The sequence below is a fragment of the Podarcis cretensis genome (genome assembly GCF_951804945.1).
Source record: "Podarcis cretensis genome assembly, chromosome: 2".
NCBI classification, from domain to species: domain Eukaryota; kingdom Metazoa; phylum Chordata; class Lepidosauria; order Squamata; family Lacertidae; genus Podarcis; species Podarcis cretensis.
In genome coordinates, this window is record NC_137171.1 from 105702513 (window position 1) to 105725649 (window position 23137).

The 23137-nt window shown below is 40.3% G+C and overlaps 1 protein-coding gene across 6 annotated transcripts in view; it reads left to right on the plus strand.

Annotated features, from left to right (window-relative positions):
• Positions 1-23137, plus strand: part of CFAP20DC (CFAP20 domain containing) — a 147128-nt gene that overhangs the window by 46233 nt on the left and 77758 nt on the right. For 4 of the 6 annotated variants that reach the window (XM_079961487.1, XM_079961484.1, XM_079961483.1 and 1 more), the window contains 4 exons: positions 7164-7278; positions 13169-13325; positions 15406-15441; positions 19705-19845. In XM_079961487.1, the coding sequence (XP_079817613.1) occupies positions 7164-7278; positions 13169-13325; positions 15406-15441; positions 19705-19845 (449 nt within the window). Of the gene's footprint in view, positions 1-7163; positions 7279-13168; positions 13326-15405; positions 15442-19633; positions 19846-23137 lie in introns of those variants that run through there. The other 2 variants (XM_079961488.1, XM_079961485.1) reach the window with 2 other exon arrangements.

A 23137-nucleotide genomic window follows, 5' to 3' on the forward strand; every position in this document is an offset into this window, starting at 1 on the left:
CCTGAAGATCTGCTGTGGAGGTTGCACCATTTTCTTATTTGCCTTTAATATTCACAACTACCTTTTAATGTAACAAGCTGTGGTGAGCCAAGTGACCTTCATGGATGCCCCTAAGTCATAACATTGTGACAAAGTTAAATAGCATGAGGACAAATAGGACTGTGGGCAGGGGAGGGGGGCATCAAGAAGAATCGACAGCGCTTACAACAAAAGGCAACTGAACAGCACTGGAAAAAAATATGTTCATAATTGGTTAAAAGTAGCCAAAAGGGGAGGGGGTGCTTTTTGAGACTTGTGAAAATAAACAGAAAGCCTTAGGAGTGATTTAGGCTCTTCTCTATTTTACGTGTGACAGGTTAAATTATCTTTGCAAACCAATTTATAGTTATAGCATGTTCTTTGCAAATGTCTTTTAATAGAGGCTTTGGGTTTTTTTAATTTTCAAGGGACAGCATTTTAAAACAAGGTTGAAGGAATAAGGGAGTACTAATATTTCTACAATACCCTTTATAATACAAAGTTATTTATAAAAGTAATGCCAGACATAATATGAAATTCTTACTTGTCAGAGCTGCCTCTAGGTCCCAGCTCACAGAGGACCAACGCTAGGCTGTCGTAATGTACAAAAGTCTTTATTGAAGTTCAATTTTCATTTCAAAGCCGCAGCGCGCAGCCCTACATCTTAAACCCTAGATCGGCGAAGTCCTGTCTGAATCTCCTCCCCTCTTACACCAGTTTAAGATCCTAGCCCTGCTCCACCTTTTCCGCTGCTCTCTTCTCCTCTGGGTCCTCCTGCCCGCTGGGGCATTGCCCTTTCTGGACTCCTCAGACGCTGAGTCGCTTAGCTCCTCCCCCTGCTTCCGGCGGGCTTTAGGACCCGGTTCCCAATCCTCATTCTCTGCTGTCCCACGCTCCTGTACATTTGAACTTGCCTCTCGCGCCAACCCAGTGACCTTCCTCCTGACCGTTACACTACTTCTGTCACTGCTTCCCTCTTCCGGGATACTGGCCGGATCTGACCTCCCCTCCGTTGTCTGACTCTCCGATGGAGGCGTGGTCAGCCCTGACTCCTCTCCTCTCCCTGCTGGGGGAGACGCTACTCCCGATACCTGTGACTCTTCCCCCCCACTATGCTCTGGTGGGGAAGCTGGTCCTGATTTCCAACTGCTGCTCTGGGAGTCCCTGCTGCCCCCTTGCTCCTGGGGCGTTCCCCTTGGGAACCCCCTACCCCTGGCCACTGGCGCCCCCTTCTGTGAATCTTCCGATTCGCTGGAGAGGCTCATGGAATCTCTCGGGCCACTGTCATCTTCTCCTACGCTGCCCTCAGATTCTTCCCCTTCGCTCTCCATCTCCCCTCTTCCCTGTGCTTCTGCTCCTGAACCCCTGACATTACTGAATATATTCTTAGCAACAGTGATGTGATGTGTCTCTCCAACTAAACTTTGTTCAGAGTAGACCCTTTGAAATGAAATGAACCTAACTTCAGTGGTCTACTCTGAATTGGATACAACCCTTTGAATGGAATTGAACTAATAAATCCCACGAGTGGGAGCCACTGCATAAGGACTGCCACTTGTGCAACAAGACTTTCCTCTGTATACCTGCCAAATGCCCTGAAAATGGTGGGGTGGGGGCACGGAGAGTGTATCAAGAGAACCTTCAGCATGGGAGGAAAAGGAGGGATCGTTGTATCTGGCAAGCTGAAATGCTTGTACTGATGGAAAGTTTGCTTTAGTGAAGTTGAATTCCTCCCTTTATTTCTAAATCAACACTTGTCAAGGTGATCTAAAGATACCTTTAATATATCTTCTTGAACTTCACAAAAGCAGTGGAGTAGCTTCCGTATTAAACTAGAGTAGGAGAATATGAGTGCCTACTAAACTTTGTGCCAGTCTCAGTCTTACAGTCTTGTAGAGACAGATCGTCCTTCTGCAGCAAGTAACCTTATAGAAAGTACAAAATGAAATGGATAGCTGCCAATAAACTAAAGAAGAGAAGCCAGCAGAATTAATTAGAAGCATAAATAGCCACGTTCTTAGTTATAAATAAGCTGGTTCTGGAAGACATTCATTAGCTGAACATTGTGCACATTTATACTCATTATAGGACCTTGTCTCTACTGAACAAATTAAAAGCTATTTTGCAGAATTACATGTTCCTAAATCAGCTGGCACAGATTTCCAAAGCTTGACTAAACAAATCATCATTCCATAAAACTGAATTTAGTAAATAGTTTAAACCCAAAGAAATAGACATTGGAATAACCTAAATTAAAGTTTTGAAATCAAAGTTTTATAAGACTCAGTAGTCTGTGTCCCTCCATCCCAAGTGTCTTATGTCTACTGCATCTTAAACAGCATCGGTGTTTTCCAAAATCCCTTGATGCTTCCACCAGATGTACATGACTGTGTGTGCAAGAGTTTGGGGATATGTTGTTTGTCTTTGTAAGTGCTTTACAAATGTATATGAATTCCCTGCTTTAGTGCATGAAACACGCCCTGACTCATGAAATTGAACAGGGCAGCCCTTGAGCATGTGTAGTTCTGTATGAATATTAAAGCCACTACTTGTATTGCAGCCTTAACATTCTGTAACAACACACTTAACTGCAGGTATACTAGTTGTACTGTGTGATTGAATTTTTCACAGTAGTTTGCCACTTCTGTGTTGGAAAACAGAAGTTTCAAAGGGATGTTATGTGGGCAAACAAGATGAAGATGGTAAACCAGTGAAGCGTTTCTTTTACGTACTAGCAAGTGGAGAGATTAAAGACAGTTTGAGGATTCAGTGAGGGCAACAAGAATTCATGGAGAAAGAAAAATTCACTGGCATAAGCAGGTCTTTGCTATGACCCAGAAACCATGCACCATATACTCTGGGGGTGGTGATTCTCCAGCTATATCCCTTTATGGGAAAACTGTTAGGACCATCTTCAGCTCGGGAGACACAGCCTTGCTTCCATGATACCTTTGTCAGGGGAGGGGTCTTCCAGGGTGCCTATCTCCCCAGCCCCAGTCAAAGACTGTAGAATAAAGTGAGGGTTTGAAAGCCAGCCAGCTCCTCTGAGCAGGTGAGGTTTTTTGCACTGTAGTACAAGGTAAAGGTAAAGGACCCCTGACAGTTAAGTCCAGTCGCAGACAACTCTGGGGTTGCGGTGCTCATCTCGCTTTACTGGCCGAGGGAGCCAATGTTTGTCCGCAGCCAGTTTTTCCGGGTCATGTGGCCAGCTTGAATAAGCTGCTTCTGGTGAAACCAGAGCAGCGCATGGAAACGCCGTTTACCTTCCCACTGGAGCGGTACCTATTTATCTACTTGCACTTTTTGGGGTGCTTTTGAACTGCTAGGTTGGCAGGAGCTGGGACCGAGCAACAGGAGCTCACCCCATCATGGGGATTTGAACTGCCGACCTTCTGAGCAGCAAGCCCTAGGCTCAGTGGTTTAGACCACAGCGCCACCCTGTAGTACTGACAACATATACAAGACTTCATTTGGAGGCAGGCACCAGCTCATTAACTACCATAGGAGGGTCGTGGGAGCTCTGCCCTGGTGCCCTGAACACTGACTGAATACCCTTGGTATTCCCCCATGAGCCTTGACCTCATACCTATTTTTAAATTTTGCTGGTTTTATTTGTATATTGATAATTGTTTTATGTACAGCTCTTGGGGAATCTTTGAATGAGCAATTTTTAAATTTTTCTAAATGAAATAAATAAAATGGTCTGTGGTTCAACTTCCAGCATCTCTGTTTGTATGCAGTCATTTCTTTTTCTGTCTTTTGTTGACTTTTATCCCCTGGCTCTGTTTGCCAGATATTTTTTTTAAGTGTTTCAACAGGTTTTAGATTTCTTCCATAAGCGTTCAGCAATATTCATGAAAGGTGATCATCTTTCGCTATAAGGCCATGTACACACTGAATAGTTTATAATAAAGAGAAACAGTTTGTAAGAAGCAGGAAGCCCAATGAACTAATAATCCATGCTGCTGAGTTCATTTTAAGCTTTGAAGTGAACATTAACAAACTGCCATAAATTGTCATATATACAACAGCAAAATGAATAGGTAATCTGAGTCAGTGAGTATATCTGCACTTCTGGGTAGTTGCTACCATTTTAACTCTTGTTTTTGCTGCATTTGCTATCAAGAGGAAAATAGTCAATCAGAGTTGAAGCTATGAGATAGAATTGAAAATTGAATTGAAAATTGAACTGAAAAGTAATTTTGCTTTAAAATGTTTTGCAAATGTAGACGTTAAGTGTGAAATGAATGCAGCTAATGACCATAGCTGGAAGAGTTATGCACCTGCTGATCAGAGGGATATTATTATAAATGAGGTTGATTTTTCCTGTTGACTACCTCATTCTTTCTCAACGTGGTCTCATTATTTTCCTGTCCCATGTCTGACCCTTCAGATAGGAAGACTCAAGCATAAACATAATAAAAACACATTAACTCCTGTAGAGCTTTTCAAATGCTTTCTGATATGATGAGAGCTGTGTAGTTTTGTTTTTGTTTTTCAAAAGTTTTGCATAGGAGCGCCTGCTTTTTTCACAGCAGAATTAAAGGTTGAATTTCCTGGCAAACACCAATCATAGCTCTTGGGTTCATATATTTGCAGATGACAGTCTTAAGTATTCTGCAGGTTTTAAAATGTGTTCCTTTTGTGGAGGGTTCCTTAAACCTCAGTGAAGTGTGCTTCTTAAACAAAACCACGCTGACCAGCTAGGATTGTGGTTTTATCTTGCCAGGGCTATAATACTTGGGTTGTGTGTTGTTGCTTTTGTTGTTGATGATGTATTAAGTTGTAGAGATTTGTTTTCACACACTCTCTCTTCTTTCTTCATATATTGTTTGTCAGCTGAGCATCTAAGAAGTGCCAATCCCCAGCATGACTTATAATGGGAAGAAAAAGGAAACCGGTATATAGAAGAGTTGGTGTATTTAAAGGACCCCAAATATTAAATGTCTGTGTTGTGAAACCTCCACTGCTATTTGGGTGGTATAATTAAAACACATCATTCTTTAGGGGAAATAATGTGACTAACACCTTGATTTGGTAGTCTCTTGTGGCATATTCCAAATTTAGAAGTTTTGTTTAACCAGATGGATAAATGAACAATCTAGTCAACTACATTGGTTTCTGGCAGTGGCCAGATAGAAACTATAAGAAAGCTGGTCATTGTGATAATACTCATCCCTTGTATTTAATTCCCACCATCTGACAGAGGTTTGCTGTCTCTGAACACTGAAGTAGCACTCCTGGCTTTCATACTTAGTGGTGGTGGGATTGAGTTTACTAATTCTAAAGAAAATTGCATATATTTTTAAAGATTTTACTTAATTTGCATTCCACTTTTCAGACTGAATGATCCCTCAGTAGACCAAGATTAATTTAAGCAATGTATAAGCCTACTTCTGAAAGTGTATTAGAAAGATCAGCTACCATTACGTTAATAAACCGCTTGGACAGTTGCTTCCAGTTGTAGTGAAACTGGAATCTTGGGTTTTTTGCATTATGCAGTTATTCAGCCTGGTTTTTTTTTAAAAAAAATATGTAAACATATGGGGGGTTTCAGTGCCAACATAGAGTTCTTATTTGTGATGGCTTCCTATTCCCATCACAGGAGAGAATGGATTGCTCCATATGTTAACTTATTTATAGGGCCTGGTGAGTTGTTAAATCTGTTAAAGGTTTACCTAGGTTGACTGCATTATTTTTTTTAAAGCTCCGAATCAACCTTCTTTATTCTGTACAAAGATGGCTGAGTTTCATCACATTTTTTCCTTTGCTTTTTCATTGATATACTAGATATTACAAGTGCTGCTTTATAAATGTTGATTTAGAGAAAAGATAAGGTTACATAGGATGGAATAGGTTATATTGAGGGATGTTGTCAATAATTTTTTTTCATTCAAATAGCTGATAAATAGAACCCATCTCTCGATAAATTGATTATTTTTCTAATTACTTCATACTTTTCTCTAGTAGGTTGTTTTGATCATTAAGGAAACTTTCCGTATTTTCTTTAGCCTTTTAGTCATAGTTGGAGTTTTCTTGTTTTGCCAAAGCTGAGCAATGCAGATGTCAGTCCTTGTGAGAAGAGTTGTAACCATTTGTAGCTCTATGTTGCTAACATCTTATTTTAATATGCATGAAAGTACAGTTTTATGGTTTCTAGATGTATTGTGGCCTGTAATTCTTGCATTACCTCAAGTACTGAATTTAAAAATTGTTTATTTTTTAACTTCCAAAAGGTAGCTTTTGTACCTAAGTTACTGTTAGGAAAAATGGAAGAAAACATCATTATTTTGAGAACAAGTGTGAAGTTGTTGGTAAAAACATTTACTCTTTAAGGAGAAGAAAGCAGGTGGTAGGAATTAAAAGTATGGTTGCTTCGATTTCCAATCTAAAAACATTTGTAGTGAGCCATTTTCTATTGGGGTAAATTCTAGAATGAAATTAAGCCAGCTTGAACATTCATGGAAACCACAAGGAAGCAGAACGTACATAGGAGCCTCTTTATCAATCTGAACCAAGCTGATCATGATTGCAGTCTAAACCTATTAATGATGTTCAGATCCAGTGTTCTGGCTGTCACCGGAGGAGCAGCCTGAATAGTTAGCAATAAACTTGTGTGTTGTTAATTCAGGTTTGGAGATATGTGCTTGGGAAGTAAAACTGACATACAATGTTTTGTGTCTATCTTTAAGCATACAAAGAGCGCATATGAAATGGCAGGTGGGTTTTTAGAAAAAGAGAGCCTGTAATGATTTCCTATTTAGTGGGGTGACAGCATGTCCCAAGCTTAAGGGACTGAAAAAGCATGATTATTAAAGGCTAGTGGCTTCTCAGTTCATACAAATTGAATTCTTTCATAGGTTGAAGTGCTGTGGAAATCTAGTGAAGAGTGAAGAGCATTGAAATAAAATTAGCATGTAAAGTGATTTTATATATTCAGGCTTGTAGCCACTAACTTTGAATTTGAGAGAGAAATCTCATTACTTATCTTGTAAAAGGGGTAATACTTAAACTCCCTATTTGCTGTCCTTGATTTAAAGGTTCTGCATATGAATGATGGTTTTCTGTGGTTGCCCAGAGATAGTGGTTATTGTATTGATGGAGATCTCTTTTCCTCCCCCCCTCTCACCTTTTCTCTTTTACAGGATAACTGATTTAGGAAACATTAAAAGAAGGTTGTATTTATCAACAATCCACAAGGAGTTGTCCGTAACCCCCCTACATGCAAAAATTCCTCTTTTTATGATCAAGCGCAAAATTGTAGGTATATTTCCTTCCAATTTATAGTTCCCTTTTCTTTTGCATTGCAATACTTCTAAGTATCTGTAAGAACTGTTAAAGTTGATCATCATGGTCCTGGATATCAGTACTTATGTCTGCAGAAGACAAGAAGTTGACTTTCTGGTTCAGTCCAAAATTAATTAATTAATTAATTTAAATTAATTGTATAAGCGGGTACATGTGCATGTGCAGAAAGAACTTCAAATTGGAATAGTATTAGGAGTTTCTGTAACATGAAGGTCAAGCAGGTGTTATTTGAGGGTTCCAAGCCCTATCCAAACATAGGCAGAACTTGGAGTGAATGAGCAGAGCACAAATTTTTGCCAGCGGCTCTTGATACCATTTTCTGTCACCACTGCCCTTCATGCAACACCAGGAGTCATTAGAAGTGCAATATCGGTCCCATTTCAATGAATCTATGTTATACGGTCTATAGCATCAGTACTGCTTGCTCTAAGCTAGTGCTAAGTCCTAGATATGAGAATTAAAACATCCTGGAAAATATGCCTTCCATCTAGGTTGGTAATCACTTTGTTCACCCAATTGTGGGCAGAATGTATAAATTCTGAAAATTAAATTTCCAGAAGTTTCAGGTGTGACCATGAATTTTCCTTAACAAGCAGATGTCTGTCTGATATGTATTGCTATCTAATGGCATATTTTGGGTGAGGATATGGCTTCCCATCTGCACTGCACTGCAAAATGCAACTTCCATCCTTCAGGCCGCTAATCATGTGCAATATCTTCTTGCAAACTACAGCTAATTTGGAGGCATTGGTTTTCATATTAAAGCAAGATCCTGCGAAGGATGAAAACAGTCATAGCATTTTTATTTAAATAGGTATTTGTAGGCATACGTCCTTTACAAGTAACTACCAAATACATTGAACTGAGAGAACAAGACAGAGACTGTTTGCAAAATACTTACTTATTTGCAAAAGTCCTTTTTCTACAACTTTTTGGAAGGCATTTATATTATACTAATAATTTCATTTTAGTTTTCTCCTTTTTTCAAGCATGGCCTTAAAAATTAATATGTGCCAGACAGTCATACCACTGAGGCAGTGGTTAATTCAAGATCATAGATCAATTGTAGAGTTGGATGGGACCAGGAGGGTCATCTAGTCCAACCCCCTGCAGTGCAGGAATCTTTTCCCTAACGTGGGGCTTGAACCCGTGACCGTGAGATTAAGTCTCACGCTGTACTGAGTTTTCCCACATCCTTACAATGAATTATTTTCCTGCATCTTCATTTTTGTGGAGACTGTGTCAGATTAACACCAGTGTTTCAAGACTTAAGTATTCCTTAATCTGGAGCAAATTAAATTCAGTCAGAATGTGAACTTTAGTTGTAAGATTCACTCAAAGAATGAATTATTTGATAGGGATCTAGCAATGGGACTTTTATACAGTTGGATGGTTTTTGTTTGTTGAGAAGGTAGATATAACCTTCCTTGTGAAGTCCGACTCTAGATTTTGAAACAGAGCAGCTCTGTAGTCATATGAATACATGAAGCTGGAGATACCAAGATCAAACTAGAAATTTTCTGGATACATAGCATGCAACTAAATGTCTAGGTGTTACAAATTAAATTGCAGACACAAGGGGAGGGTGACTCTTGCTGGGGATGCATTATGGGGCAGGGAGACATCTCTCTTCAGCTATCCTTCCCTTGTTGCAATCAGAACTGAGAGCATCTTCCAGTCCCCCGCATGGCCAGTGGGAATCCCCTCCCCCAATTCTCCTAGTCATGTTGAGTGTGCATTCTGATTGTACAGAAGAGGAAAGAGATAAGCCTCCATTTACTCTGCTTTCCCAAAAAGCAGTGACTTTTAAGTAAGAAAAAAAATCTAGCCATGCAAAAATATGCCAGTTTCTTAGTACATACCATATTTTTTAAGGGATTTTGAGGAAAAATTCTCTTTCACAAGCAAAGCAAGAAACTTCTTCATTCGTAGTCTTAAATGTTGTCCCTACATCAAATAATGCACACAGATTAGTTAGAACAATGTCATCAATGTTCCTCAAAGGTGGCAAGCCCATTAAGGAATGACATTTTGCACTGAAATTAATGAATGATTAAGACACTGATTAAAGCTTTCCCTTTACTTTTTAGTTTTCATCCAAATACTTTGTTTTCATCTAAATATTTATTTTATTAGTGCTTAGCAAAGACAATTTCCTACACAGCTAGAGCTGCACATTTCCATTAGTACATACTAAAAATGAATATTGATATTTCTTGTTTCAGTATACAGTGTTTTAGTGTGTTTGTCCTCTGGTTGTGACAGAGTGTTTGTCTTACGTAATTTGATGCCCTTCAGTATACCTCTTTTGTGGAAGTCAAATGGAACGTGCCTAATATTGTCAGGTGCTCCTGGAGAGAGTTTTCTCTATAGTTATTTAAAAAATGAAGAACACACACCATTTCTTAAATAACTCTGTAGGAAAATCTGTACAGGAAGGCCTGACAATATTAGCTATGCTCCATTTGACTTCCACAAAAGAAACATACCAAATGGCTTCAAATTACACATAGTAAACACATTACTGCTGTAGAGGTGAGCTTCACAATGTTAAAGCATTATTGCCTTCCATTTCCAGATTTATATATATTTATAACCCCAGTTAACATCCATGGTGCTAATCCTGCTCTTAACAAACACCATATCCTTGCACAGAAGGCATATTTGTACACAACTGCAGGACTGAAACCACATTAACATATCCATATCAGCAAACTGCCCGATGTGAACTAATGGGGGGGGGCGTACTCTGACAGTTGTTGGTCACTATTACTAATACTATCCTTTGATTGACATTTGGCTGCTCTTAAAAACATATTCTCAATTTTGGTCTTATGGATCCCAGTGCAATGTAGAAAAGGAGGCAATCTCTTAAGAATGTTCCGTTTCTTAGGATAGGACACACAGACTAGGCATGGGAAGCGTTGACTTCTGCATTTAGCTTTCCTGCGGCACAAAAGAACAACTGTGGTGTGCAATCCCATGAGTTGCATGGGATAGAGAAGTTTCTTTGCCCAATGACTTTGAATGGAGCAGGTAAAGTTGTCCTTCATACAACTGTTTTATCTGCTTACTTGCTTGCTATACCAACCAGTATAATCTAGATGTCACAAAAGATTGACACAGGCAATTCTGAAGGGCAGGACTTCTGTTCTCTGCCCTAGTCAGTCCAATGATTGGCTTCCAGCACTTTAAAAGTGTGGAAGAAGCATGGGTTTTTGTAAGATATGTGCAGGCTGCCACTGTACTATATTCAATGCAACAGGTGTGATGCTGCTGCATCCTCCATCACAGTGAATATGAAAGGTGGCTTCTGTGTTCCTTTATGAATGCTAGGTCAGTCTACATGTGCACATGTTCAGTGCAGAATTTCAGCTCTACAAGATAGCATTAGTCAGTGATGAAAGCTCTTGAACTGACCTGGGAGGCGGGATTGTAAAGCTGGGGATCAAAAAAAGCTTGAATCTTTTCTCTTTAGGGAATGCAAAACATCAATTGGCTATTTCTGACCCAAAGTAAAAGACCTGAAACAAACTTCTAAAATTTTGCTACATGTTTATACGTTGCTTTTATCTGGGGCTTATTCCTTAGTTCCACTAAGATTTCTGTCTCATTTATTGCTCTAGCCCTGATTAGCCTCCTTCAGGGCTGTCTTGATTGTACTCCAGAGACATCATCAACCCTGAAGATTGAATACTGAGGGGTGCCCTGCTGGCTTGTTCTGTACCTGGGATTGTATTTTGAGACTGTGTCTAGGCTGTGAGAACTCTGTAATAAAGAGAAATAAAGCAAGATATAGCCTGATGTGCTACCTGTATATATTAGGTAAATTTAAGCCACATACTGTTCTGGGTAATTTCTTCTGCTAGTCATTGAATGAGACAAGAAGTTATGAAAGACCCTGAACAACTGGAAATCCTGTTGCTCAGGAAGCTTCACTAGATGTTTTCCATATACCTTGAAGCCAAAGTTTGTTGCCAGAAGGTTTAGAAATGCTTTTTAAAAAACATAAATGCTGATAGAATGCTGAAATCCCAAATCAAATTCTGTTCTGTTTTTGTTTGTGTGGAACTGCAGAACACAAACACATACACATCTCTCATCATGCCACAGGTTACAAACCTGCTTGTTCCCAATAGGAGAAGGCAAGCTTTCCTTTAGGGATAAACATAAGACACTCAAATATAACATAACATTGCACAGACAATAGAACCATCCTTTATAAGAAGCTAGTGTTCATGTGTCTCTTTCATTCCTTACACTGCAGAACGATATACCCACACAAGATTTGGAAGTTGCAGTTTGGAAGTTGCAATTTGGAAGTTCATTAGCTACTGCCATGGATTTCTGAATTTAATGTCACACATCAATGGTGTCCTAAATGCTGAGCTACCTGGGTAAAGGCCACCTGGCTCCTCTGTGACTTAAGATCATCAAACCAGTGGCAGTCACAGAGGATATGATTTCTTTCTTACATGGGCCTATGGTTACATCAGAGAAAATCAGCCAGTGGTATCAAGGTGTGTGTGTGTGTGTGTGTGTGTGTGTGTGTGTTGAGACAAATATAGAGAAGGAGAAAGCAAGCAGCAGGAGAGAAGTGGATTGCAATTTGGCAGTGATCCTTGATAGTCATAACCATTTATATTGATTGCTCTTTACTAGTTTACCATCAGCCATTAATATGCACAGGCAACTCAGACTGTACACACTTAATTTGAAAGCACACTTAATTTAAAAGCAAGTATCACTGATTTCAAGTACAAGATGCATGCTAAAAGTTCAGAGTGGAGGCAATTATAGACCACTTGCATGGCTGCAACACTCCTTGATATGGAGAAAACATATACCGTATTTTTCGCTCTATAAGACGCACCAGACCACAAGACGCACCTAGTTTTTGGAGGAGGGAAACAAGGAAAAAAATATTCTGAATCTCAGAAGCCAGAACAGCAAGAGGGATCGCTGCACAGTGAAAGCAGCAGTCCCTCTTGCTGTTCTGGCTTCTGGGATAGCTGCGCAGCCTGCATTTGCTCCATAAGACGCACACACATTTCCCCTTACTTTTTAGGAGGGAAAAAGTGAGTCTTATAGAGCAAAAAATACAGTATTCCATGGACTCTATTACCTGGGTTATGAAGGCGCCCTAAAGATGTTAAAGCAAAGATTATGGGATAATATACACAGTGACTTGCGACCCTGATCACATGCAGTCTGTAGTCCGTTGGCAATAGGAGTACAATATGAGCATGTCTTTAAGTTAACACCTTACATTAAAAACCTGACAGTACCAAATTACTGAAGGTTATTCACCAAAGCCAGATTAAACATTTTTCCTTCTGCAGTGTTGGATGGCCGGTTGACAGGAGTTCCCTACCAGGACAGACTCTGCTCGTGTGCCCAAGACATCGATTCTGTAAAACATATTTTGCTGCAGTGTGCGAAATACGAGCAAGCCAGGGCTGAACTGATATTACTCTTGCTGGTACCTTTTTCCGGGAAAATCAGAGGCTCATTATGTCAGGTTCCTATTGGAAGACCAGACAAACGCTAGAACATTAGCAGTGGCAAAGTTTTTATCGGTGGTTGCAAGAACCAATGATCCCCATCTTTAAGTCTGAACAAAATGCTTGTTTAACCTGGTGGTAGGCTGTCTGAATTGTGTATTGCTTTGTAATGTTTTGTTGGGTCTCTGGACCATAATAGAGATTAATGAGGATGATGATGATGTACAGGAGAGTTGAGCTATAATTATGTTCAGTGGTAAATTTCAGTGTTGATTTCTTTTACAAGACCTGCATCTTACGTCAAAATGTCATTAAATCTGTTTTCACTCTTTTCTTAGTGGTGCAACCTGTGCATTGACTTGGTAGCATTCACCAGTGAGATATTCAAAGGAGCCGTTTTCCAGTCCTTGGATGGCATTATTGTTTCAGCTAACTGTAAACTGCGAAAAATCTTCACACTGAAGTCAAAGCCCCTGGATACAGATGATGAAGATGGTGTGTTAACCTGAACCTCCCGGAACTGCACTGAGTTACTGTTGTATCATACAGTTTCAAGCTTGTCTACCAGGCTTCTATGATTAATCATTTGAGAGTTTAGACGATTTCACTGCAATTAATGCAAGTACAGGTCATGTATCTCTCTGGCTCAGGGGTTGTCAATGACATTAGCTAAGTGTGGTGACAAGGTGGGAAGGCACTTACATTTTTATAAAGCACTGCCTTCATTAAAACTGCATTGTGGAAAAGGTTCCATCTTTAAATTAGCATACAAAACTGCTAATAATCTTCTGGCGAGCTACCTTCAGGTAAGTATTTCATTAAGCAATTTGAAAGAGAGCTTGTTATTTAATTATCAGTGGGCTCTTCTGCTGAGAGATGTCATTTTCTCAAGGTGTCTTCTAAAAAGAAAATTGTCAAGACTACCTACATAAAACCCAGCCATTATTTTTCTTCATTTTGGAAATGGGACCTCTGAAGAAGGAAAAAGATGGTTTTGATAATGAGCTGCTCACTATATTAGTGAGAAGTCCCATTGCTCATCAGCCACATGTTACTCTTTGAATGTGACCCTATCACTGTGTCTAAATAAAAGGAGTCAGGTCCCCCCTGCCCCCTTGCATTCAACTCTGCTCTTCATAATCTGGGCTGAGTTTCTTCCAGTCAAATGAACTCCCACACACACTGCAATCTGTTTTAGACTAGATTCTTCAGTCTCACAGTATATTCTACAAAAGTAAGCAGTAAGAGACTTTTGGCAGATAATAATTCTGAGGCTAGTTCTGCATTGTAATTTGAGCTTTTCCACCAGCCTGCTTATTTATTTAAATTTTAAGTCTTCTTGCTTTATGCTTTGCATCTTTTTTGTATCTTGCGCTTTTGCTTCAATTATCTGGAACCATTTGCAATTACATTCTGCTCATAGCACACAGTGCTCTGGATTGTATAGGTTCCCTTTGGACACAGCCATGTGGATATCTCTTAACTTTTAAGGCAGGTGGTTAGAGCAGATGACTTTTCCTTCCTTCTATCTCCTTGATGCTGAAATAACCTTTCTTTCTTCAACCTAGCCCCATCACTTTCCCAAATAAGTATAGACTTTCCATAGTCTTTTTCTTCCAATCTACTCTTACTACATGTCCTGTTTGTGGCAGTGGAATATAAACCAGTATGTGATAAAAGTTTTGATGTGGTGTCAGTAAACCAAGCTAATCTTTGAAAGATCAGAAAGCTAGGTAGGTTTTCCAAGCTCAGCATTTTTATTTTTTTTGGAAGCCACAGAACTGTGACAAAACATTGTACTGTATTTTGCGCTCCATAAGACGCACCTGACCATAAGACACACCTAGTTTTTAGAGGAGGAAAACAAGAAAAAGAATATTCTGAATGAAACAGTGGATGTATGCTTTTTGTGGTTCATGCTGTGGCCACAGACATGTGATCTGATGGTGAATTTGGGGTGACCCAATGCAAAAATTGTGAGGATCCATGTGGATCCGTGCTTTGTAATCAAGTTTTTGCACCATTGCGGCCCTACACAACAGTGGGTGTGTGATTTTTTTGGTGCAGGCTGTAGTCATGGACATGCTATGTGAACTGATGGTGAATTTGGGGTGACCCAATGTAAAAATCCTGAGGATCCATGGCCTTTTACCTCCCCACTCTCAGGCAGCCTCCACTAGCGTCCCTTTTCTCTCTTCCGATCCTGCGGATCAGCTGTTTCCTTTCAACACTCCCTTCCCTCTTGTTTGCCTTAGTGTAGTGTCTTTTCCTTAGCTGGAGCAGTTTTTTGCTCCTCCTCTTCTTCTAATTTCTCTCCTTATTGCTTTAGTCTTCCTGTTTCCCCCCTTTGCAAGTTTGCTGTCTTTACCTCCCCCCTCCCAGGCAGCCTCCTTTATGTCTAGTGTCCCTTATCTCTCTCCCTGATCGGCAAATGATCAGCGGCTTTGTTTCAACACCCACTTACCTCTTTCAAAAAAAAAATAAGCATGATCTGCTTTTTGCCCCTGGGCAATTCGGGTCCAGGGACTACACATTCACCCCATAAGATGCACAGACATTTCCCCTTACTTTTTAGGAAGAAAACGGTGTGTCTTATGGAGCGAAAAATATGGTAAGTTGGTCAAGTTGCATCCCAACCCAGCCCCTCGTGACTAACTGCAGTGGCGTTACTATTTCAAATAAGTGAGTACATGAGAAGGGAGAACTCGTCTGCTTTAAAGACCTCTAGGTCTAGGAGGAGGCATCAATGAGTGAGCTCCTGCAGATAGTTTGAATCTTATGTTAGCTTTGCTTCTCAGTTGTGTGCTGGAATGAAGCTCTGCTTGCCCACAGAGAAGAGCTGTCACTGGCTATTGGAGGCATTCTTGTAGGCTATCAGTGGAAGAGAGGACTGCTTTAGATGATTGTCTGCAGTTATATTCTTCCTTGAACCAGGTGGTCAATTTTGGATGCTCCTGCTATTGAGCGAATGTGTCTTGATTTAAACAGACTGTTTTCTCAGTCTGGACTATGCTCTCATGACCCTTATCCAAGTATATTGTTTTTGTTGTTGAGTTTTTTTTAAAAAATGGGAGGGGAATAATACCATGGAGATGGCATTTTAATTTTGTGTTTATTCTCTCCAGGTGATTTGAATTTGCAAGGCTTTGGTTTTTAAGGACCAGCATTTTGTTTTGCAGAACTGTGCCATCTGTGCAGGGAGCCTTTCGCCATCCATTAGCTTGTTGATTTGTTATGTGTCAGTCTGGGAGGAAATCTGTCATATTGAAATGTTTATTGAATGGTGTTCACTGGGGTGACAGCTGAACAGGGGGTTCTACCAGCTGAAGGCAAAATAAAATTGGCATTGCTTTCCAGTTAGATTGGCATGAAGGTGTATTCTTCCTGTATGTGCTATACTATACAGGGCATAAGATCATAAGGATGAAATTGCCATTATCTCTGCTTGTTAGGTTAGACAGTAAATGTTTAGAAGATTGCTACCGGGCCATTCACAGCTGTAAATTAGGAGGAGAGTCTCTTCATTCCAAATGCTGTTATATTTTAATATCCTGATACCTATATCTATATTTGCATTGCATTTCAAAGCAGTCAGAATTCAATGAATTCAAAACATTTTATCCTGCATTCAGGTTCAGCATATGTAAAGGGACCCCTGACCATTAGGTCCAGTCGTGGCCGACTCTGGAGTTGCTCATCTCGCTTTATTGGCCGAGGGAGCTGGCGTACAGCTTCCGGGTCATGTGGTTAAGCATGACTAAGCCATTTCTGGTGAACCAGAGCAGCGCACGGAAACACCGTTTACCTTCCCGCCGGAGCGGTATCTATTTATCTATTTGCACTTGGACATGCTTTGCATACTTGCATACATTTAAAATCAAACATTTTAATGCAATACAATAAAAAAATCAGATTAATAATTCAAAATGCAGACACTTTAGTTTCTAATGAGATAAATGCAGTGCTGCAGTTAGGTCATTTTAGACTTTTGTCTCCTTGGGAAGGGGGCATCTTTTGCCGCTAATGTTTATTGCCTTATCTTAAGAATGGAGTAAGACAGCTTTGCTGTGTTCCCACGTATTCTGCTGAGTAACAGCTCTGCTCTTTGTAGCACCTGCCATTACAGGGTGAAACCATGAGGAGCAGGGTCCTAATCATGAAAAAAGTTCTTTTGTACTGGGAAATGCACATCAAGTCACCCATCAACTTCAGAATGATAAGGGTATGTGGATAAAGTAGACAGGAGTTTTGCTCCCTCATGATACTAGAGCTTTAGTTAGCTAATACAGCAGTCTGCTTCTGAACAGTGAGCAACAGCAAGGGAGGGCTGTTGCCTGCATCTCCTGGTTGTTGGCTTTCCAGAAACCTCTGGTTGGCCACTGTGAAATACAAGATGCTTGACTAGACAGACCTTTTGTGTGATCCAGAAGGGCTCATCTTCCATTTGTATCACATCACAAGTTGCATCTTTTTCAGTTCCAAAATTGACATTTCATGCCAACTTAGATGTTGCATACCTCTTGAGCATGATAAGCTTGTTTTTCTTTCCACATCTGGTGCCAATTAACATAGCCCTGCTAGGAGCTGCGGAGTTATTCTGACTTAATCTAATCAAAAACACAACTGGGACATTTCCTGCTCTTTCTCAAGTTCCATGTATCAGTAAGATTTATGTAAGAGTGTTTCCCATTGAACTCTGCCAATATCACTTGCACGGTGTCAGGGTTTCCCAGGAGTGGGATCCCAGATCCCACCATGCAGAGTTTGTTCGAACCACTCATCTCATCCTGAAACAATAGCCACATCTTCTTGGAGGCATTCTCTTGATCTAGGGGGTGGGGGAGAGACTTTGTCCCATTGGGCCAGTCCAGAACTGAATTTTGAACTGATAGAAACTTTTGCCAGGAAATGGAGAAGCCATCTCAAATTATTTGAGTATAAATGTTCTTCACAGAAATAAACCTTTAAATTTATTTGTCTTTAAATAAATAAATGTGTATGATCTTCCCATCAGGAAGATATGCCTAAATATACTCAGAGGACCCAATTTTTACACTCCTCGAAAGGAAAGTGTGAGGGAAAGCACAGTTATGGCTGGATATTTTTACAAAAGAAAGGTACAGAAGATGGTTTCATGTGTGAAACAATGCCGGCTAATTATCTTGCACTGAAGTTGGAACCTTGCTGTTCATTTAATCGGGATTAGAGCAGTGAGCCTTTGGGGCGATCCACAGCATTGGGAATCAGGTGGATAAGTAGATTTCTTTCTGCAAAGCTCTTTGGATATTTCTCTGGAGGTTGAGCTACATCCCCACATTTTATTTTATTTTTTGTTTCAGCTTTTTTCATTTCTCATTAAACTGGGAAGTTGATACGCCTTGTGATACAAAATGATTGGCGTACTCAGCCGGTGCCTCTCCTAGTGTAGCTTCACTTCTCCATTTGGGAATCTTCTTTCTTTCTTTGTTTTCCAGCAATGTGGCTGATTATGTAGAACGCTGTGTTCCAAATGTGTTTTTTTCTTCCTTTATAGTTTTGAGTCTCCATTACTGATATCAACACACTGCTGTGGAATCTGGGCATGTCAGATAATATGAATGTCTGGGAGGCTTGGACAAAAAAAAAACAGTACAGGCATTAAAGTAATACAGTCTGTTTAGAAAGCAAATTATGCTGTTTAATTTCTAGATTGCTTGAAATGAGCAATAGACCAATACTTGTATATCTCTGACGGCATGGCAGTTGGCTTGATGCTGGCATGGGGAGCGGCTGCAGTGGGAATTGTTAACGCTATGGAGCGACATTGCAGCAACTCGGTGATGCAATAACTGGGCCAAAATATCCCATTCTGCCACTTGTGTGATAGGTTACAGAGCTTTCTCAGATGTAACAACCACATGAGATTAGATAGTAACTGAATCTCAGCCATGATCTAAATTGTGAGGCCAGCTAATTGCAGGTGGAATTTAATTGCAAAGCCCATCCACCCTGAAATCTGATTAATTCTTAACCTCACACATAAATTATTTTAACAGTAAGTTAACCGCAATCAGGCATCTGCAATTATGCTTCCTAGAAAAGATATAACAGCTGGTGAATGCAGTTGTAGATTTATGGGACTAGAAGGACTGAGATCATCATGTTGTCCCATCCCCCTCTAAAGAGACAGCTCTTACATTGTCTATACTCTACCTATTGAAAGCTTAACTTCTATTGGGGGCGTCCAAACTACAGCCTTTAGGGAGTCCAGCTGTAGCACATAGTCCAGGAACCATTTTGTTTACCTTACACAGGAATACTTCACTTTTATCCTGGACCTGTCTGCACTCAATCCACATGTCTCTTCATTCATACTTTTTAATGCATCATTGACTGAGGGAACATCTCTTATTTGAGGTGATTCAGTTTTAGACAATATTTATGCTGTTGTTGTGTTTTTAAAAAAACCTATTGGTAAGAAAAGGTTACGTTTGAGGTCTTGTGGCATTATTAAATGTTTTTCCTGAATGCCGGGGGCTCTGGCACATTAGTTATTGATTAAATCCTCCTGTCCAGATGAGGTAAGGAAGATCTCTAGTACTGCTAACTCCCAGTTCAGAAATAATGAGTCTTGCCTGGAAAAAATCATGCCATTGAATTAAGAATCAGATGGTTTGGACATCAAATGAATAAGTGAGCTTTTGTTTTCTGGTTCATAACCCTTGAGGCAGCTAGAAGACTCTTCATTTTGTAACTATGGGGGGCTAGAGGGTTTTTAAAATATAAATGAAAATAGGCTATATTGTTTCCCTTGTTCGTTTCAGCTACCGGGTGTGTAGAAAAGTGAAGCCTTCGCTGTATTTTACTCAGACTTGTATTGATATTGCATTCACAGCTGATGGGCCAACAGATACGATTCCTCGAGCCTGTCAGTTAAATTCAGATGTGCCGCAAGTCACCCAGCTGCTGAATATGAACAAGCTACGCCCAGCAGAACAAAAATGTGGAGGTCGGCTCTTAACTTCACCGGAATTAGGTAGGTTGTAAAATTAATTTGTGCTTATTGGATATGTTGGTGGCCTCTTAAGAGCATCAAAGCTGCTTCTTGGTGCATGTCCCCTGTTTAGAGACAAATTATGTTACATTCAGGTCCTACTGCTAGAATCAGGTGTTAGCAATCTTAAGGATTTTACATGAGGAGCAGTTTACATGTTCCCCTCTGAATGAGAAAGTACATAGAACGTAACAGCTACCCCTGGGCTTATGCCATTATCTCCATGTGTCACGCTTTCTTCTCCTCAGAGCGTTCAATTACATGTGAGAAAATGTGTGTGCGTGCACTAAACCTGTTTTTCACCCTGGAAACTTCAAAGCCTGTGATAGGTTTTGTCCCTCTCCCTCAAACTGGATGTCAGATTACATGCACTTGCTCCGAGCAAAGTAACTTAGTAGGAGCCTTTGAAAACTGATTCCGTCTCTGTGTGCATAGCCTCACCCCATGAACTGCGTAGCCTGGACTTAGATTCCATTTCTTGGTTAGGTTATGGTATGATGAATTGTTGTGAAATGGGGTTTTTATAGATGGATTGATGGTACCAGTTCTAAGCACCTAAGCCAGGAAGAAAAAAAAAAACCTCATAAAAGAATACATCTTTCTATAAGCCCTTCTTATGGCTTTGCTCAGATACAGAAGTGTGAGATGCTCTTGGAGTGTATTAATAAGGTACTGTGCTTATCCATGGTTCTTAAGCTTTGAAAAGAGGGCCCAGCATGGCTGGCCCACCCATGAGGCAAAATGAAGCCCTTGCCCCAGGGTTGGCAGGCTTGAAACCATTGGGAGGGATGACCCACCTCTTCCCCCACTCCATAATTATTATTATTATTATTATTATTATTATTATTATATTTATTTTTACCCTCCCATCTGGCTGGGTTTCCCCAGCCAGTCTGGGTGGCTTCCAATAGGATATTAAAAACACAGTAAAAGATGAAACAATGAAACTTCCCTAAACAGGGCTGCCTTCAGATGTCTTCTAAAAGTCAGATAATTGTTTATTTCCTTGACATCTGGCGGGAGGGAGTTCCACAGGGCGGGTGCTACTACCGAGAAGACCTTCTGCCTGGTTCCCTGTAACTTGGCTTCTCACAGTGAGGGAACCGCCAGAAGGCCCTCGGAGCTGGACCTCAGTGTCCGGGCTGAACAATGGGGATGGAAACGCTCCTTCAGGTATACAGGTATACTCCTCCCCCCTCGCCAACACCTCCTTGGTCACTACGCCTCACTGCCTGCTGACTCCTCCCCCTTTGCCGCCTCCTCCACCTCTCTCACCACTGCTGTCTTCGGCTCCCTGGGTAGCCTCCTTTTTCTCCCCTTTTTTGCAGGCGCAGAGGGGTGGAGAGCAGCAGAGGAGTCATGGGGGGCAGGGGAGGAGGTGTCAGTGGCAGCAGGGGGTGGGGAGGGGCACTTTCTGTTTTGCCTCAGTGGCAAAATGTGCTAGGCCAGCTCTGGGGCTCAGTACAGTGGTACCTTGGGTTACAGACGCTTCAGGTTACAGATGCTTCAGGTTACAGACTCCGCTAACCCAGAAATAGTACCTCGGGTACTGGACCTCCAGAACAAATAAGTTCGTAACCAGAGGTACCACTGTATAGCAAATTGCTGATGGGCTGCTTTGGAAAAGCAGGAAACAAGCACAGTATGAAGTTATTAGAGTCACCTGTTCTTTAAAATTGTCCTTTGAATGTGCCTTTTAAGAGGAAATGGTCACTTATGTAGTCTCTGAGTCACGTACCAATTTTGCTCACAGATTCCATTTAAAGGGGGAGGGGAATACTTACAAAGCGGTTGTCTCCTTTCAAGACCAAAAGAAGAAACCCTGCCATTAAATTCTGTAATGAGAAAAGATCTTTATTAATATGAACTACAACAAAATAAGAAAGGTGAATAATTTAATTTAAAATACTGTGGCACTACTCCAGTGCCTAATATAATGAAAACAAAAAAGGTAATAGAGTTCATTTAATTTTGGATAACCACTTAGGGGTATAATTATTTTTTATTTTTATTTCATCCTCTGTATGACAGCCTGTTCTACTTTAATTTTACAAGACATTTAATTATATGTTTGAATAAAAATTCAAGACTACACCCAAGAATCCCAATGTCTTTTATCTTAAAGTTCAAGGACACTATGATGCATAACATAAAATGTAGGGGGGCAAGGGGAGTTGAGTTCATTGGGGTAGATTCATTGAGAACTTCTAATGACTCTATTAATTTTTTATGCATGAGATAAAGCTACCTTGCTGATTATTCAACTTAAACATGTCCTTTATTAAGTGAATGTGCATTACTATGAACCCATGCAAGCCAGGGATCATAGGATAATTTCTGTTTCATAAGCTTGTGTACAATAATGCAGTAAGCATCAGCAACCTTAGTTACCTTGGTAGTGGGTAACTTATATATACACAACATATATACACCACTAGGACTTGTGGGGTTCTGAGTCACTGCTTTCTGAATTCATGAAACACCATCCAGTCAGGCCTTGCACTGTTCTGGGGGGGTTTTCCCCCTGGTCCTAGTCTTTTCCATCGGTCATTTATTTTGAATGGGAGCAAAAGCAAGAGTTGGTGTCTGATAATGATTCTGCTGATTACAAATAGAAGGTAATGGGATAACAAACTTGAAAAACTGATTGTTTTGGATTGGCTTTCATCAATCTAAGTAATTTCAATGCCATACAGATGCAGAGAATGTACATTCTGCTTGCCAAGAACTTTACATTTTAGGAAAATAAGATGGATTACATTGATATAATCTGGAAGTATATATAATTGAGAGTTATTTAGGAGGGGAAAGAGTATATTACAGTTGTTTACTCTTTCATATAATGCCTGCAGTATTAGAGATAGATGTGTTGTTCTTTACATATATGCAAGATTTTAAATCACACTGTTGTGTCTATGTATGGTTTCTCATTTGGTTGTGGACATAGGCAGGAATCAAGGTGTTACAGTCCCAAGTTGTTTGCCAAGCAACAGTTCAATATGTCAGCAATAAACAAAGTCTTAGAAGTAATGGTGCCACGCTTCCCTGGAACAGAACATCAGAGCCAGACTCAAGGCTCTCTTCCTTGATACTGAGGACCTCTTCAGTATGCAAATAGACAATGCCCTAAAGAAGCTTAAGGACCATGGACAGCGATTTTGGATGCTGCTTCACACATACATGTACGCATCTTCTTGGCTAGCAGCTGAACGTGTGAATTGGCACCAGTGGGTTACATTTTACATGATATGAAGGTTCAATGTGTAGTGGTAGG